Source organism: Marmota monax, unplaced genomic scaffold (assembly GCF_021218885.2).
Source record: "Marmota monax isolate L192 unplaced genomic scaffold, Marmota_monax_Labrador192_F-V1.1 WCK01_AAM20220418_F8-fsc00010, whole genome shotgun sequence".
NCBI lineage: Eukaryota > Metazoa > Chordata > Mammalia > Rodentia > Sciuridae > Marmota > Marmota monax.
In genome coordinates this window covers 27,371,666-27,391,391 of record NW_026692321.1, presented here as the reverse complement: position 1 = coordinate 27,391,391, position 19,726 = coordinate 27,371,666, and the positions used below count along the sequence as shown (strand labels likewise).

General features: G+C 39.1%; 1 protein-coding gene across 4 annotated transcripts in view; it reads left to right on the top strand.

Moving 5' to 3' along the window:
- The first annotated feature begins 525 nt into the window (after nt 1–525).
- The window catches only part of Fez2 (fasciculation and elongation protein zeta 2), a 49,964-nt gene continuing 30,763 nt past the window's right edge, over nt 526–19,726 (top strand). For 3 of the 4 annotated variants that reach the window (XM_046441635.2, XM_046441634.2, XM_058578459.1), the window contains exons 1-5: nt 526–812; nt 4,959–5,067; nt 11,213–11,329; nt 13,398–13,539; nt 15,825–16,093. In XM_046441635.2, coding sequence (XP_046297591.1) covers nt 553–812; nt 4,959–5,067; nt 11,213–11,329; nt 13,398–13,539; nt 15,825–16,093 — 897 coding nt within the window. In that variant the 5' untranslated portion in view covers nt 526–552. Of the gene's footprint in view, nt 813–4,958; nt 5,068–11,212; nt 11,330–13,397; nt 13,540–15,824; nt 16,094–17,860; nt 18,617–19,726 lie in introns of those variants that run through there. The other variant, XM_058578460.1, reaches the window with a different exon arrangement.

Below are 19,726 nucleotides of genomic sequence, written 5' to 3'. Positions count from 1 at the left end.
GTTTTATAACGTACACATAAGGTATTTACTGTCAGGCATTTTTCTAAGTGCTTTGTAAATATTTATTTACATAATTATTCATCTTTGTATTTGCTTTGCACGTGAGAGACCTAAAATATTTGTGGAATGAATTTCGGTACCTCTTAAACATTTCCCATTAACTTTGGTTATGATTCTAGTTGGAAAGTTAACCTTTGGGCATTTTGACACTAGGTCGCAAGTTTAAAGAGTTTCTTTATTTTGGCCACATTAAGCCAGGGTGCTAGTAAGGGAAGCTATGAGGGATTCATTCCTCAAAGATAGAGAATTAGGAAGTGACTCAGCGGAGTTAAGGTCTTTCTCCGGGCACCCGCGGTCAACTCCAGAAGACTCAGGAAAAGGAAGACCCCAGCAGACGATCCGGGACCTGTCTCCCAGTGGAGCCGGCGGAACTGGGCCTGGCGGGGCCTGGCGGGGCCTGGCGGGGCTGGGCGGGGCGAAACGGCCCGGGGGCGGGGCCTACAGGGGGCGGGGCCTCGGCCGGGGCTGGGCGCGCGACGGCACCCGGCGGCGATGGCGGCGGACGGGGACTGGCAGGATTTCTATGAGTTCCAGGAGCCGGCCCGGAGCCTCCTGGACCAGGAGAACTGTAACGCGAGCCCCGAGGCCGGGGCAGGGGCGGGGGCGGGCGCGGGCGGCGAAGGCTTCCCGGCGCTGGCCTGCAGCTTGGAGGAGAAGCTGAGCCTGTGTTTCCGCCCCTCGGGTCTCGGCGCCGAGCCCCCGCGGGCGGCCGTGCGGCCCATCACCGAGCGCAGCCTCCTGCAGGGGGACGAGTGAGTGCGGGCCCCAGCCGGGAGCGAGCGGGAGCCTCCCCTGCCACTCACCCTACCCCGGGACCTCGGCCCGCAGCCCGGCGGGACTCCGGCCGCAGGCTCCTCCCCGCGCCCTCCTTCCGCCTCCACAGACGCGGCGGCCCGCCCCGCTCCCTCCTCCTGCGGGGGGGCGTTGCTCGGCTCCCAGGGCGATTTAAATCCCTGCTCCCCCTCTGTCACTGCCCCTAAGAGTGCTCCTTCCTCGCCTTGTTTGGTTTTGGAGGGGATCACCTGTACCGAGCTTGTAGTTGGAGACCGTACCTCCTGGGGCACGTGGGAGCCTTTCATTCATTCAGTTGTATTTATTAAGCGCTAGTTAAGTGCCCGACGCTGCTTAGCACTTGGAATACCAAAATGAGTGGATATTGTCCCTCTCAAGTAGGGCACAACGTAGGATGGGACGTAGATTTGTAAATGTATTTGTGTGTGTGTGTGTGTGTGTGTGTGTGTGTGTGAGAGAGAGAGAGAGAGAGAGAGAGAGAGAGAGAGAGATATAAGTGTTCTAATAGATACTTGTACCAAATATGAGATTTAAAAGGCTGTGCCTGGGGGAAAGTCTTCATAGAGAAAGCAACCTATAAATTGAATCCTAATGGATGAGTGGGAGTTTGCCTGGCACGTGAAGAAAGGTTTAGCATTTTAGATCGAAGGTATAGCATGCGCAAAGGTACCAATGTGCGCAGCATTTATGCCGCGGGAATCTTTGGGCCTACCTGAGAGCTCTGGTGGAGCACAAGCTGCCATAGGGGCAGAAAGAAGCGCTCTGGTTATTCATAGCAAGGATCTCAGTGGTGTGGAGACCAGTGCATAAACAAGTAATAATTACAGAATCATCCGAAGTGATTTAATTTCAATGATAGGTAATTCACAGGGATTTATGAGAGCTGGGGGAGGGAAAAGGTAGAGTTCTTTAACCACCCCATCTCCAATTATAATTTGCTTAGATAAAGGTTGTAATTATGTATCACCATTTAATCCCAAAAGATGGGAAAAGGAATGGCAACAGGGAGGGAGTTTAAGCATATCGTATTTACACTGGAAAATATCCCTGGAGAAATTGGAAGTAAAGTGAATGAGGATATGGGTAGGATGGGTTTCCAGAGCTTTCATGGAATGGAGATACTAGAAGTTAGCCGGTATGAATTCTTGTGAGATGCAAGGGTTCATAGGCAGAAGAAGGGGCTTCACCTGGTGGTCTCCTTTCCTCTGTGAATCAGATTTATCAGCTTGGTGGTGTCTTGGGGATCTATAAACATGACTGAGCAGCTGGTTCCTTTGTATAGTGTCCTGCCAAGCTGTACAGGAGGGGAAAGTTTATGATTGGATTTATATACACAGGAAAGCATGCAGGCAGTGGCAGAAGATGCCATTTTGGAAAGTTGTTTCTCAAAAAGAAGATAGTTGCATTTATATGTATATTTATGTGCTCTGAATCACTGAGACTAGGATACATTCTGAGTTTTAAAATTATATTTATAAAAGTAACTTAAAATAGGTGAGGGGCTTATACAAAGATAATTAAATTAAGGATCTCTGTTTTTGCTTCACCTGGACTTCCTCAAAGTAGTTTATTTTGGCCTTTGCTTTAGACAGGCTATAACATTTAAACTATTTTGTTATTCTTTTTTTTTTTTTTGGTACTGGGGAGTGGATCCAGGGGCATTTAACCAGTTAGCCACATCCCCAGCACTTTTTTGTTTTTTATTTAGAGAGAGAGTCTCACTGAGTTACTTAGGGCCTTGCTAAGTTGCTGAGGCTGACTTTGAACACTTGATCCTTGATCCTCCTGTCTCAGCCTCCAGAGCCACTGGAATTGAGCTGCTGGGATTACAGGCTTACTACACAACGCTGGCTATTTAGTTACTCTTGATAATGGTTTGAGTAGGTGATATGTTGGTAGTAACGTCTTGATTTGGGAATGCATAAGAAGTTTCTCTCAGGAACTTGGGCTGGTTACTATTGTCATTGTCCCCTCTCTATTGTGTAAATTTGCTCACCATTGTTTGACAGAGTCCTTTTTAGCTCCTTTCCTTAGCAAGAGTTGAAATTTTTTTTACTCAGATATGATCTTGCCTTAGGACCTTTATTTAACTTTTTGGAGCCCAATTTTCTTTTGGTAAATATGGATTGTACTCCCAAGATTTTCCTTTAGAAGGTATTGTGCAGGACTCACTGTTGGCAGGACTTTGACCTCCTTCAAAAAGTGCTATCTTGCTAGTTGTTTATGACTGGTAGTAATATTTTATGATAAGGATGAAGGAAGTTCATGTCTAGAGAGAGAATTCTAGAAATCTTTCATTGAAGCTGGCCCTATGCCCTTCTCAACTACAATTGTTCTGACATTGATGGAGGTAGAGGACTCTGCACTGTCCTTCACTTTCTTGGAAAAGCAAACTCACCCACAGTCATTCCTGGGTGACGTATTCCACTCCAGGTCCTTTTTCTTATATTCTCATTTAAGAAGGAGGCAACAAAGAAAATATCCCCTGCCCCCTGGAAAATTCTGGACTGTCCTCGCCTACTAATGTCTTGCTGTAACCCCTGATCAGAGTTAGGTATATAGTCAGGTATGCAGTATTTGAAAATTGTTACCCAGAAAAGCATGGGCTAGAAACCCATAAGTAGCAGTCCAGAGGCATTACCTAATTCTAGCTGATTCACATTAGAGGAGGCTGGATCCCAACAGAGAGGAGAATTGGAAACAAACCATGCATTTGCGAGATTTTCTGGGTAAACCACCTATGGTTTTGTAGAGCTTTTGGGGTTCACATTTTCATCAAGGTTAATGTGCATCTGAAGCCAAACAAGGCAGCATGGTCCTATCACCTTCTGCTTTTTAGCACCAAACCCCTATTCATTACATCAAGTTTGTTGCTTCTCCATTTTTAAACTTGTATTCTTATGTTTATGTACTTACTAAGATTGTTTTTGTACCCTAGTTGCATACACACTTGGTAAAAAGGCAGGCACAATTATTTAATGACTTACAATTAAATAACCTGTTATTCATTGTAGGATTATTTTTTATATGATATCTTTGTGCATTCTTAACACCAGTAAGTGGTTCAAATATATAGTATTAACTTTCTTACCCTAATTGAATTTCATCTCATTTGTATATCAGAACTCTTTTCATAAGACATCATGTTTACTGTGTTGATTATTTCTTTGTTACTGAAACCTGAATTTTGGTCATGAAATTGGAGTTTGCTTTTCTGGTGTTGCTTGGGACTTTCCCCAATTCAACTCATTTGAATTAATGCTTAGAGTAATGGAGCTGGAGGAAATAGCTGCTTATTGTTCAAGCCTGATTTTATAGTGAGGCACCTGTCACCCAAAGAGGTTAAGGGACAGGGCCAAAGACTAATTGGACAAAAAAAGAGATGAGAATAGGTTTCTTGAAGCCTAGTCAAGTGCTCTTTGCATCTTACCTCATCACCTCTGCAAAACTCTGTTTGCTTATAAGGTAGGATAACTGCATTGGATATAACCTGTGTACATTTTATAGGAACTTCTCCTCTTTCTCCTTTCATTTCATCAGTCTTTATTCTTAGCCAGTTACATTACAAATTAGATATTATATGCTGGTTCACATTGAGACTGAATTCTCCAGAATCTAGGAAAATAAGATTTTGGTTAGAGATAGATTATTTACTTTATGAAATGTTTAGAAGTTACAGAACGAAAATAATTGTAGTGCACAGTCTATTTACTCTCTGTGTGACCTTGGCAATATTACTTAACCTCTCCGTGTTTCATTCTTATCTGTAGAATTGGTATGATAATGGTTTCTACTTCTAAAGTTGTTTTTGAGTATTAAATGAGTTAATAATGTGTAAACTGCTGTGAACTGTGCCTGGCACATAGTATGATGGAAGTATTAGTGACTTAGAGTTTTTTATACCACTTCCCTTTTCCTCAGGACTTTTTGTCAGCTTGCATATATCATTTTCATGCAGTTTTATTTAGGAGACTTTACATAGTAGGTGTTTCTCTGAGAAAAAATTTGCTATTGGTGTCCTTCTTTCATTGTAGTATTGAACATTTATTGAACAAAAGACATATAGGGTGGTAATTTTCATTGAATGCAGTTTTCTTCTTTTCAAGGATTTGGAATGCCCTGACAGATAATTATGGAAATGTGATGCCTGTGGACTGGAAGTCATCCCACACTAGGACCTTGCACTTGCTTACTCTGAACCTCTCAGAGAAAGGGGTAAGTTAGGATTTCTGCATAACTGATGTTGAGAGCAGAACTAAACAGTACCATTTCTGTTGAGCACAAATATTGAGTTGCTTTCTGTGAGTGTGTGTGTGTGTGTGTGTGTGTTGTGGGGGATTGGTGCTGGGCAGGTGCTATACCACCGAGCTCCATCCCCAGCCTGAGTTGTCCCTTTCTTAGCGTATAGTGTTTGGAGGGGCCCTCCTTTCTTCCCATCTTGGCTCCATTGCCTTTGCCTTGCTAGCACCGTTCTCCAGTTCCTCTCCAGCACATGCTCACTTTTGTATGTTTAGCTAAGTTTCCATCACTGAGGAAAATAGCGAACACCAACAGTCACTATTTCTTCCTGCTTATGGAATGTAATTGTGGTGTGCTGAGAGCACTCAGTGAGAATCCTCAGCTTTAATGTGATGTAACTTTTTGGTGAATTTAATGACTTGCTGGACATGACATGTCATCAGGAGTCTCTGTATCCCTGTGAATAGTGGGGAGCCACTAAAAGACATTTCTTGGCTTTTTAATGTGTTCTTGGCTAGTTTACCTAGCACTTGCATGCATAGTGGTATTGTCAAGTGAAAGTGCCTTGAGTGAGAAGTGTGAGCACAAGTGAAAGGATGGCTGCGGGGAGGGAGGTCAGAAAAGGAACAGAATTGTTTGAAGTGAAAAATCCAAGTGATAAAGTTGATGAGGAATGTAGCCACACTGTGTTTTAGGCCAGACATTAAGTTCCTCATCAGATAACAGCGTAAGCTGGCTTGAGTTCTTCTGGCATGCTTTATATTTCATTAAGTGTAGTCATGTGATTATTGGGAGTATAATGCAGAGTGACTGTTAGTATTTAAAGTAGTATTGTTAATGTTTCATGGAAATGTTTTCTTAAATATGTGACCCAGAACAACCTGCTGCTTTCATTTTCTAGTGAAATATGGAATTCTGACTATTTCCCATTATTCTAGTAGGTGTGGAGTCTTACTGTTTGTTCCATTTGTCAACCCCATTAAGCTTTGCAGATTGACCTGGTACATGTTTAATGAAAAGAAATAAAACAAAGCATGTCATGATTTGTCTTCTGTTTATTCAGGTCCTAGCTGTCATTTTGAGCTTCATGCAAGTTCCCCTCCTGCTCTGAAGTTCCTGTTACTGTTTTTGCGTTTGCTGATCTCATGGAATTACATAATTTTAGAGTTGGAAGGGACTTTAAAGGACTCTTAATCTAGCCTCTCACTTGGGGGAATCCCCATCTACCACATCTCTGACAGATGGTCATTCAGCTATGGCCTAAATCCTTGCACAGAAGGAAAACACACTCATCTGTGTAGGAATCCATGAACACTTGTGGGGCTGTGAACTTTTAAAGGACTTGTTATCTGTCCCACAGAATTAGCCCCATTGTCTCATGGGTGCTAGTCCCACAGCACTTTTTCCATGTCTCTGAAATCATGTTCTCTCATAATCTATGTTTCAGAGTCTGTTATTAGATTCTGACTTCCTGAGAGGTATCTTTTTGTTTGTCTTTTTAGTAATTACCACTGGACTGGCACATGGTAAATATAAAGATAATGTTTGTGGGATGAGTGAACGAATGAATATTGTGAATGAATGAATATTGTCTTCAGAGATCATGATGAAAGGTTGTTGTTTTTTAAAAATATTTCCTTTCAATTTAAAATAGTGCTGAATTCATAGTAGCTAGCCCATGAATACTTTTTTTGTTTGACATTTTAAAAGATAGCATAGAAGAGTTCCTTGCCTAGTTTTTAAGAGAAGCACATTAGCAGCAAGAATAGGGCACTCTAATCCTATTTCATTGAATAAAATGTAAATATTGTATTGTTCTCAGATTGCACTGGGGAAGTTGCTCCCTTTTGCTGCTGTTTGAATGTTGTTTTCAACATTTAGAACAATGCTACAAAGTAGTGATTAGTAAAGAAGTATCATTTAATGGTAGTACTGATTATAAAACTTTTACCTGGATTAACTCAGCAGATTAAAGTAAACAAGTGATCATCTATCATCTGTTTGTTAATCGATCAATCAATCATCATCTACTGTGATATGACTGATCTGGTGATGAGTAGAATTGAAATTAGAATGCTATTTTTCAGGAAGGATTATAACATGCATGGAGTTTACTGAAGAATAAGTGGGCAATAAGCACCATGTAAGAAGCAACCATGACACTCTATTAGATTGCATATAACTAAAAACATTTTTTTTAAACTTGGAAAAGTTATTTACTATTGTCAAATGAGTGCTTTATTTTTCCATGACTGACCTATGTAAAAATTTACCTTTTGAAAGTATTTTTTAGATTATTCTAGTTGTAAAACAGGGTGTACAGGAAATTTTTTCCCCGATAATGGGTAGAATAATTTTTTTTTACACTAAGATAAGAAAAAAAGATGATTTGCAAGATTTCAGGGTTTTTTTAATATTCTTTCATTGAAGGTTAAGATGTACATATTTGATGGACTTTTACAAGGTAAGGCAACTGGGATATTTCAGATTCTTACATGGGCACATTTTTTCCGTTTGATGTTTCTGCAGTTTCATACAGGGAAACAGACACCAGCTCCAAATTAACTTCGGCATAGAAAGGAGTGACAGGAAGGTTGGGCACAAAGATGGCATATTTATGCCTAATGGAAGAGTGATTAATAATCCTCCCGACAGCCAGGGTTAGTTTTCAAAGCCCGAAAGGGATTCCAGCCCTTAGCATATGCCATCTCCGTGGGGAATGGGCTTGGCTCCCTCTCTGGAAAGATGATCTAGGATCATTATTTCTGTTGTTACGGAAATTTATTCTAATAGTTTACTGGTATTAATTCTATCTTTTGGACCCATTTGTAAGCCAGAAGGGGAAAAATAAAGCAAAACTATGGTGCTCAAGCTTCAAGATAGAAGAGTGATGGGGGCAAGTGATGGGGCAAAGTGAGTTTGAAGTATGAGGATCAATGACAATGATTATTAGGTCCATTCCTGTCGTACAGACCCCTACATGATCACATTGTGGTGTCTTGAAATATAACATTCCCTCATGAAAAGCTTTGTCTCTTTGTCTCTTTTCTTATTGAGTTAGTAAAGGGATAATAGTGATAGGATTGGAAGGAAAGGCAATGTGTCCTCACTGACATCGTCCTTGATTTCTAGCTGCCAGATACAGCCTTTCAGCTGCTCCTTCTAGCAGATCACCTGCTCACTTTACTTAGTTTTATTTTTCAATTTTAGGCTTTTCTGACCTTCTACCCAGAGTGTGAAGATTTAGTGACTTACCATCCTCCAGCCTCCAGCTTCTTACCCCTCACATAAACTTTCTCTTCCCTCCTCTTCCCAGTATAATCTCATCAAAATCCTCAGTTAAGTTGATCTTCAGTCTGGGGCTGTAGCTCAAGCAGTAGAGTGCTTCCCTAGCACATGCAAGACCCTGGGTTTGATTCCCAGCCCTGCAGAAACAGACCCCTGCCCCAGACAAACCAAACTGATCTTCATCATTTGTGTTACCTATGTAAATGTTCTCAGTTGACTCATTTTGGTATATATGATTAAACTCTTCTCATACAATCTTTGTTTTTTCTTAGAGTAATAATAATTGTGTTTTTTGTGGTTTATTTAGTTTATAATTAACTGACTAATTCAGCCTTATGACAGCGATAAAACTCATTTTAGTGAATGGAATAAACTAGGTGGTAAGTTTCTCTCTTTTTCTTTTCTTGATGCCTTGTGCAGTACCAGTTCTAATCTGAACTAGTTACTCTCTGGTTTGACTTCATAGCCATCATTTTGGAATTTTTCATTCCTCTCTCATCACAAGAACTCCCTTTGCCTCTTTCTTGCATTGGACCCTGTGTCTTCCTCCTTTTCATTATCCTGCTGGTATCTTTCTGAGAAAGGGTTCAAAGAAGTACATTATTTGAGTAGACATGTCTAAAAATGTCTTTATTTTTAGCTCACACCTAATTGTTAGGCTAGCTGGACATTAGAGTCTACAGTGGAATTTATTGGGACATGAAAATTATATGAATTGTTTTTTAGCATCTGTTGATGCTATTGAGAATTCAAATGGTATCTTGATTCCTGACTTTTGTAATGTGATTTTTTTTTTTCCTCTCTGGATGCTGTTAATCTGCCCCCACCTTCACTACCATGGTGTTCTGAAATTTCGTGGTGACTTGTTGCCAGCCAAGGGAGGCCTTTCCTGGGCTGATGGTGCAGTGAGAAATAGAATGAGGTAGAATTGCATTATGGTGTAGGCAGGTAGGTAGATCCTGGAGTGCTCATGTGTCCCCTGTCCTGGCCTGGTGTTTGGACACCAGCACGCCAGTGGTTCCTTCCTTTGCTCTTCTCACCTGCAGGTTTCTGGTATTTTGTGGTCACCCTTAAACTTTGGATGGTCCTGTATGAGGAACTAGGGAGGCAATGAGGATCAACATCCACTCCATTGTATTGTCAATTTTAGATACATTCTCTGTACTAGTGAATAAAATAATTTTCATGATAAAATTTTATTATTTTCTTATTATGTTTTTTCACATGAGGTCAGGTGTGGAATTTTTTACTTGTGGCTCAGAGTGTTGGATTTTGGAACATTTGAATTTCAGAGGTTTTCGGATTTAAAATTTTTGGATGAAGATAATATAGCGTAATGTAATATATATATTTTGTTTTGTTTTTGTTTTTAGGAATTGAGGATTGAACCCAGGGGCATGTTACCATTGAGTACATCTCCAGTCTTTTTTATAGTCTTAAATTTTGAGATAGGGTCTCACTAAGTTGTTGAGGATCTTGCTAAATTGCCTAGGCTGGCCTTGAACTTGTGATCCTCCTGCCTCAGCCTCCTGAGTCAGGGGGATTATAGACATGTGCCAGCACACCTGGCTATTTTAATTATATACTATGTAATAGAAGGACATAGTTTATTTTTACATAGTTCTTGTTGTCCATTTGTTCTTTGGGAGCTCAAAGGGTACTAAACTTTCCAGAGGAATAAGGTTCTAATTTCAGTTATGTTTATTACCATAATAGTCATGTCACAATAGGTAGAGGATGGATCACTATTCACTTTAATATGCTCCATGTTTTCCAGGAAAAGTTTTTACAATTAGTGCTGGTACTAGACTCTAAGTATCATTAAAGGGGTGGTTTATATTGGTGTTTGCAGGGTTCAGGGAAACCAGCTAAGCGTAATGCAGTACCTCAGGGATGGTAATGGCTAGTGGTACTTTAGCAGCCCTGGATGTGAAGAGGAAAGGAGAGGGAGAAATTTCTAGAACCTGAAGAGATTAGGTATGGAGAGAGGTTTGCTTGACAAGAGCTGTGGCCTTTGGTAAAGAGCCAGAGCTGACAAATGGCAGTCTGGCAGGGAGGAGGAGAGAGAACAAGTGCTCAGCCCTCACCTTCTCACCTTGCAGTCTGCCAATGATGTGTGACCCAACTGGAAGCTAGAAGTCAAGGGCATCCTTTGATGTGGTCCATATGGTCAGTCTTCTGGGGCACAGAGTGTGGTAGGATATCTTAGTGGGGTGATTGGATACTCTCCAGACTGTTAGGTTTAAAGATGTTTTGGAACCTAGAGATCTTTCTTTGGAAGAAAAGATATTCAACTGGAAGAACTAAGTGCAATCCTCATGGACAGATCCTGTCTGCCAGGGAATTTATTACTTATCTTTTACTCTGAATATTAGAAATTAGTTTGCAAAAAACTTGCTTTATGCTTTCTGTAGAGTTTAACATCTTACCAATCGTGCTGTTAGATTAACTAAATAATATTCATTGCTATACCTGCCCTTTTCCTCCCTTCTATTCCTTGTAATTCCCTACAGCTTGCTAACAAATACTATATTTTTTTCCCCACTGTTGGCTTTCATATGCTCTTATATTTCTTCTGGAAAAAATAGTTAAGTATGTATTAGACCACTGGAATATATATGCCCCTGAACAAGTTTATGTCTGTTTTACACTGCTCTTTTTTCTGCTTGGTATGAATAGTAAAGTACTGCACAAGCTGCCTAGTTCAGAGTGACCATAAGGTCTCCCTTTCAAGGGTGCACTCTCAGTCTGTGCTTTCTTCGGCTGCATCTTTTACCCAGGGATGTTTTGGTTAGAATGTCTTGTTTTTAACCATGGGTATTTTTGCTTTTAGATAAGTGACAGTTTGCTTTTTGACACATCAGATGATGAGGAGCTGAGAGAACAGCTGGACATGCATTCCATCATTGTCTCCTGCGTTAATGAGGAACCCCTCTTCACGGCAGACCAGGTATCCAGGAGATGCTCATCTACGCAAGGACAGCAGAACCTAGAGCCGAAAGCCATTTCTTACTGTGCCAGTAAATGATAGTTATTAGAATTTACTTATTTGCCTTAGATTGTGTGGTTATATTGGTTAACAGCTAACTCTTCCATTGAGAAAAAGAAGAAAGTTTATAGAGGCTGAGGAAAATGAAATTTTGTTGATTGGGAAGTTTTCTAATCTAAGTATTGTTACAAGCTACTTAAAGCCAAGGTAAAAGAATATTAATTTTCCTATTTCCTTTAGATTTGTCCAGACATGGGGAAATATCTGTGTAGAAATTATTTAGTTTTTGTAAAATCCTGGGTAAGACTCATTGGCACATATTAGTTACACCTCTTACATACTCCAGGAAGAAGTGAGCATTATTGCTGTGGAATGTTCTATAATGTCAATCCTGTGTTCATTTGAAAGCAGTTGAATCAGCATTCTCATTTTCTGAATACTCTGCCCACCTCTCTTGTATTGTCCAAATGTGATGCCAGAATCTCTTCCTGAAATAAAATGTTCCATGGCTTCTCAGACTGTTAATTCTACCACATTCTATTTTTAGATTGGAAAGAAGAGGTCCAGAGATACCTTATGGCAAGCTTGGGAGGTGCACTTTCAAGATGTACAATAAAAATATGTCATTTAATACACTTAGTCATATTTGTGGTTGAATTGTCCTAGAGTGGGAAAGAGCGTGGTGTTTAAAAAGCAAGATAATAATATTTTAGCGGGCTTTTTTGAGTTAGAACATGGTTTCCCAGAGAAAGATGTGATCCTGAGGGTTTACTGTCTCCTAGTATGCCTGAATACAATAAGTTATGCCTATTTTAAAGCCTTAGGGAAACGGAGCCTCTAGCCTCCTGGGATATCTCATTGCACTGTTTGCAATGCTTGTTTTGGGGCATTTTCTTACTAATCAACATAATCCTCCCCCCTTTAGATTTACTTTTGTTTTTCCTCAGTAGAAGTGCTACCTGTTAAGCTCAGTGATTAATAAAGCATGTTAAATATGCTTGTGATATTTTATACCTTCATTTAATTATATTTTCTTTAATAGCTTTCTCTTAATCCTTAAATCCTTTTTTCAAGTATTGAGTAACTTTTCTGGCTTTCCTTTAAAGTTTTTTTCCTTCTCCAGTTTTAGACTTTGGAACAGGATGAGATACAGTTATGTGATGTTGCATATGACAGTAGATCATTGTTTAAAAGGCAGATATAAGTTTTCCTGTTACCTAAGGCTTTTTTCCTTTTTTTTTTTTTAATGCTACCAGGATTGAACCCAGAGGCTCTTAAACACTGAGCCACATCCCCAGCCCTTTTTATATTTTATTTTGAGACAGGATCTCACTAAGTTGCTTAGGGTCTCACTAAATTGCTGAGGTTGCCTTTGAACTCTCAATCCTCCTGCCTTAGCCTCCCAAGTCACTGGGATTACAGACAGGTGCCACTGTGTCCAGCTTATTTCCTCCTTATGCTTCTACATTTTAAGTAATTTAAAAATATCCCTTTATCTTTTATTGAATTGATATGTGAAATTCATTTTTTGCTGCTAAACTTTTGCTGCCAGAGAGGTAATTTCTTGCTTTTTGTATGTTTTATATTATTTTCTCAATTTTATGTCCAACTTTTCATTAAATAGCTTTAGACTGAGCGCAGCATGTGGTAGATGACAAATTTTCTTTTATTTGCTTCCTTTTAACTACAACTTTTTGATCTGGTTCTGTTCTGCCTGGAGTAAATTATGTAAGTGAAGCATCATTTCTCAGACATTGCAAGGTCTGGTAGGGCCCACTGAATCATAACAAATGTATTAAATCATATTCTATTTAATTTTTTGTATAGTATATTGTAAATTTCCTTTGAGCCTTGTTCACTCTTACAGTCGAAATTCTGAATGTTTGGAACACCCACTACTGCACACTGTTGGTTAATGAGAATTTAATGCTTTTCTACTCTGGTAGCCTCGGGTGAGCACCATGATACATATAGGTAGATCATTTTCTCCCTGGATATTGGACTAACAATGATGTGTGTATTTTGGAAGGTTATTGAAGAAATTGAAGAAATGATGCAGGAGTCACCAGACCCAGAAGATGATGAGACTCCCACACAGTCAGATCGACTTTCAATGCTCTCCCAGGAAATTCAAACTCTTAAGAGATCTAGTACGAGCAGTTATGAAGAGAGTAAGAGATCCCCCTCACATCTGTGTTCTTTATGCTTTTTGTCCTTATCAGATATCTCTAGGAAGCTTCGGTTCTAGAAGACTGGGTTGCATACCTTCCTGGTCCTCTGATAATACAGTACTCTGGGCATATTTCTATCATTGCTCAGGGACTATGTTGTATTCCCCTTTTAAACCCTGTATTAGTTTGCCGGGGCTTCTGTAACAGTACTACAGACTGGCTAGCTAAAATTAGCCGAAATTTATTTTCCCGCAGTTCTGAAAGAGTGAAGTTGTCAGCAGGGTTTGCCTCTTCTGCTTGTGGATGGCCTTCTTTTCCCTGTGTTGTCACATGGTCTTCCCTTTTTTCCTTTACAGGTTCTGTGTCCACATCTTTTTCTTCTTCTTTTTTGTTTTGGTTGTGGGATTTAGCCCAGGGGTACTTTACCACTGAGCTACATCCCTAGCCATTTTTTTTGTTTTTTGGAGATAGGGCCTCACTAAGTTACTTAGCACCTTGTTTAGTTGCTGAGGCTGCCCTTGAACTTGTGATCCTCTTGCCTCAGCTTCCCGAGTAGCTGGGATTGTAGATGTGCACCACTGCACCTGACTTTAAATTTCTCCTTATAAAGACACAAATTATATTGGATTATGGGTTAGCCTAATACCTCATTTTAACTTTACCTTTATAAATACCCTGTCTCCAAATACTGTTACATTCTCAGGTAGAGGGGGTTTGATTATATGAAATTTTGGGGAGACATAGTTTAGTCCACAATTAACAAGATACTTCGTGTTTGTTGAAAATAATTCCTATCTTTACAAATAGTTGTCTTCAGGGTAGCTATGAAGAATTTTGGAAATCAAAATTATGTTTGAAGTGGATCTGGTATACATGATAATGAACTGTTAAAAACTGTGGAGTTAGTTATTGTGAAGTTTCCAAGTATGCATAACTCTCCTGTGAATATTCTGAGCTAAGCATACATTTATTCACTGCCTGGTGACTAGTCCCCTTCTTGAGTAGAAAGTGATTAGGTCCCTATCTGTTTAGCCCATATCATCACTTTGTCTTATGTTTATGGTATGACCAGAGGTCTGAAACTTGGTTGCCTAAATCCCTTTGGGTGATGTGTGACTTCCTTTCAACATACTGAGGTCTTAACAACTAAATTCTTTCCACTGGTCTGATCTCACCGTATTGCTGTAGATAGGGGCTTGACATTGTTGAAGTCCTGATTGTAAAATCCAATCCTGATACCTGATAATATATTAAAAAATATTGTGTTAGTTTACTAGGGCTGCCATAACAAAGTACCACAGTCTGGGTGGTGTGAACAATAGAAATTTATATTCTCACAGTGTTGGTGTCTGCAGTCAGGGCCTTGGTAGGTTTGGTGTCTGGTGAGGCCTTTCTGCTTGGCTTGCAGATGGCCATGTTCTGCCTTTGTCTTTACATGATCTTCCTTCTATGTCCTCTGCTCTGATCTCATTAATTTTTTTTGTTGTTGTTGCAGATGGTCAGAATGCCTTTATTTTATTTGTTTATTTTTATGTGCTGCTAAGGACTGAACCTAGTGCCTCATAAATGCTAGGCAAGCGCTCTGCCACTGAGCTATAGCCCCATTCCTCTATCTCGTTTTGTAAGGATAGCAGTTGCACTGGATTAGAGCTCACCCTAAAGACCATTTTAACTTAATTTCTTCCTTAAAGACTTTTCTCTCAAAATCATATAGCCACATGAGGTACTAGGGGGTGGGCAGGACTTCATCAATGTTCTCTTTTCTCATGTGAGTGAAAGTGTTAAGAAAAAAACCGAAAAAGGGTATCAGGGATTGCTTTCTTTCATCTTCCAAGTCCTCAACAAAATTCACAATTTGGGGCACATATGATTAAATATGTATTTACTTTAATTCTTTTAAATCGAGTCCTTTCTAGAAATGTCCCAGAATACTGCTCACTTGCTTGCATTTCTTGTCAGCAGGTGGTTTCTGTACTCACTCTGCTTTTATGTGTGTACCTTGTGTAAGCTTTCTCAGTCTTGACTGAAGTACTGCTCATGGGGTACTTGATTTATACAAAAAAGTTAAAAGTTTTGTTCTACGTTTCATCTCAGCCAGCTGAGAAGTGACTTTGCCCACCTACTTCTACTCAGACCTGCCCACCAGAAATTTTAAGGTTCTGAAAAAATCATAAACAGTTTAGTTGGTTAGAATGTGATTTTTTACTCTTTGGCATGAAACACCTGCTGTTCTGCCTTGAAACACTTTTGTCTTAGTATCTGCTGTACTTTGTTTTTGGTCATAGGAGTAAAAAGGCTCTCAGTATCTGAATTAAATGAACTACTGGAGGAAATTGAGTCTGCCATTAAGGAGTACTCCGAGGAGCTGGTGCAGCAGTTGGCCCTGCGAGATGAACTGGAGTTTGAAAAGGAAGTGAAAAACAGCTTTATTTCTGTTCTTATTGAAGTCCAGAACAAACAGAAAGAGTACAAAGAAACAGCCAAAAAGAAAAAGAAACTAAAAAACAGCAGCTCTCAGAATGGGAAGAACGAGAGAAGTCATATGCCAGGCACAGTAAGTGATGTTTTGCAGGAGGCACCGAACTCTAGAAACAGGTAGTCCCAGCATACTCGGCCAATGGCTGGGTTGCAGGTTGTACCTATGTGAGAGTGTTGCACTTCTACCCAGAGTGCAACAGGAACTCTCTTCCAGAATGTCCTGTGCTCAGCTTCTTCAGAAAGGCGTTTTTTGGTAATGCTTTTAAGTGACTGGCTGCGTAATTTTGTACTGAAATGTTTAAGAGAGAAATAAGTGTAAGAAGGTGGGGCTAACATATTTCAAAATGTTAATAGTGGTTATTTGTATTTGGTTGGTTCTTATGACTGCTTTTCTTATTTTTGCTTAACTCTTTTAGGTTGTATAATAAGAAATTTAAATGGGGTCCATTTAGAGGTAGCAGGACTATGCTGAGCCTAAAAGCACAGATTAATTTGTAAATAGAGTCCTCCTTGTTATTTGGCAGGTTGGAATGCAAGGATGTCAGTGGCAATTGCATGATATTGCCATTTGCTCAGGTATTTGGCAGAACAGAATATTATTGATAGGTGATAGTAGGTAGAATATTTGAAACTTTGACACTTTTTATGTTTTTTTTCCTGTTTTGTAATTTTTTTCTTAAGTGGTCCTATTAATTTCACTTGATTAAACTTAATCATGAATAATAACTGGCAATTATATAAGATCTATCTCTTTATTCATCTTAGATGTCTTTCATTTTCTGCAATCAGTTGAATCCTCGTATATTCCCACTTTGACTTTTGAGTGTGAAAAAATGTTGGTTTTATTTTTAGAGTATAGTGTGGTTGGGCAAAGGCTTCTATTTTTCCTAAGAGTATGTATTTTTTAAATTTGTCATCTTGATAACAGTAATTCATATCACAAATGGTTGTTATGGCTTACAATAATATAGATTCTCTCTTTCATTAAGTCTTGAATCATTTTTCTCTAAAGAATACTTAGCAGAGAAGTAGATCTCACTGATTAGATGCTGATGGAATCCTAGAAAGAGAAGAGTTCTAGATTGTGGACCATTAGTGAACAGCTGATACATACAAGATGATGCATAACCATACAGCCCAATCATGGCACTTATTAACCTATGAATAAAATCACATTTTCTTAGGGTAATATCCATTTGTACATAATTAGAAAGGTCAGAACTTATGAATTAACTTAGAAAAAGATATATTTATTTAATCATCTCTAGTGACTACTCTGAAAAAAAAAACCCTTATATTTGTTTGAATGTACAGACCTGAAAAACGTGATTTAAAATATCAAGGACAGTATTTTGTGTTTCCATCTCATATTTTAAAAAATTGCACCCTTTAAATTGCCCTATTATACTGGTGAGACTAAATAAATTGCTTAGTGAAAAAGTCATAGTATTGTTGGTAATTTCTACCTAACTGCTTTTAGGGATTACATGTAAATCCTTCATTTGTTGGTGTTAATACTTGGCTGAGAAAAATGAATTTATCTCCAGAGGGGTTTAAAGGCTTCGTTTTGTAATTCCCATATAAAATGGGCTAGAGTGGATCCTTTGTGTAATCTTACATGGTGTTCCTGTTCAGAAATGGATTTGGCAAGGCAGCAGTTAGATTGTATTTGAACCTTCATTAGTCTTGAAATAGATTCATAGAATAATGATTTTTTTTCACAATATTTGAAATTGTGAAGTGGCTTCTTGAGTCCCTATCTACTATGTGTGTCAAAAACTTTAATTAGGACTGTAATGGCATAGCTTAGCTTCTGGTACTTGTTTCCTGTTTCTTTTTTTAGCCCCAAATGCTAGAGAAAGACCATTCCATCTGTGACACAAACAGCTTGAAACCTGTGATTTGGAAAATAATGATACGTGGCTCAAAAGAAGTCTAGAGTAAAATGACCAGTTGGATAAACAGATTCCAGGAGGTATTACCTTCCTAAACATTTTATATAACATAGAGTTTTGATGGGGCCTGACCTCTATGAGTAAGCTATCATTAATGATACTAATTTTTTTAAAAATGGTAACCTTCTTATAGATATCATGCCTTATTTGTTTTTCCAATTATAGTCACTCTTTTTTTCCTACCAGAGCTGTTTTTGAGTTAACAGCACTTAAATGTTTTCCTTAAGCATTGAATAGCTGCCTTCCATTTTTCTTCAAGCGTGTTTCATTGAAGTAGTACATCGATTTGCAGTTGGTATAACACTTTATTCATAATTGCTAGCTTGTGCTCTTTGGTCCAAATATACTCTAGCAAACTATCTGGGTGGGAAGAGAGCAGAGTTAAATTCTTCAGGTGTTAATTTTAGAGACATGTTTTGTTTGGAACATTTGCTGCCATGGGAAAAAAAATATGGGGGTTAGGGATGCTATTTAAAGCATTAGAAAATTTCATCAGATCTGGTAAATACCTTAAATAGTAAATAAAATATTGAGTACTTTATAAAGGAGAAATGTTATTTTGATTTGAACTTTGGTTTTTAAAATAATCATAATGTTATATACTGGATAGGATAATAATAAAACAGTATAATTCATTCAGCAAATATTTGTGGAGGGTCTTCCTTGTGCCAAACAGTGTTCAAGATACAGTGGTGAGTAAAACAGACAAGACTCATGCCTTCCTGAAGCTTAGATTCCATGTGGGAGACAGGCAGTAAACATGGAAAAGAATGAACGGGTAATGTAGTAATAAATGCAATGAAGAAACCAGAGGGCTGGGCAAGGTGTTTGGTGGTGATGCTAAGAAGCTGTTTTAGATGAGGTGGCCACTGTTCTACTGCTCCTCCCGATTGGCAGGAGGTAGCACAAGAGTGACCCATTTTCTACACTTTCCACCAACCATGGGCGTTATTAACGTTTATTTAATATATATTGATGAGATAACAAAGCAATGGTTTGATCTATTGACTATTGGTATTCTTTGGTGAGTTACCTATTATTATAATATTTGAGATGGTTTTCATATTTATGAGGGTACGTATACTTCTGATATGTACCATACTGTTGTAGTCTGTAGCTTAAATGTCTCCTCTGACACAGGGCAGGCTCCTTACAGGTTCATTTGTTGGCACTGTTTCACTAGCACTCCACCTCATTTCCAATATATGGAGATTAAATTCCAAAAGATTTGGATTTGTGGTATTTAATTATGACTCTTTAGGATTTTTAAATTTTTTTTTGGCCATGCTCTGTTTATTTATTTATTTTTTGAGAGAGGGAGAGAGAGAGAGAGAGAGAGAGAGAGAGAGAGAGAGAGAATTTTAATATTTATTTTTTAGTTTTCGGCGGACACGACATCTTTGTTTGTATGTGCTGAGGATCGAACCCTGGCCGCACACATGCCAGGCGAGTGCGCTACCACTTGAGCCACATCCCCAGCCCCCATGCTCTGTTTATATGTAACATCTTCACAGGTTGTTGAATTTTAGTATCAGTCCTCTGGAGTATAAGAGCAAATTGAAGTATATAGCAGGTTAGGTTTTAATTTAGTAGTTGGCATTCATCGAGAATTATCTGAAGTTGTAAAGACATTGCTTATCTGCTTGACATCATACTTAGTAAAACTTACAGAGGTAAAAATGGACAGATTGGGGCTAGGGTTTTGGGTCAGCGGTAGAGCGCTCGCCTTGCACGTGCAAGACCCTGGTTTCGAT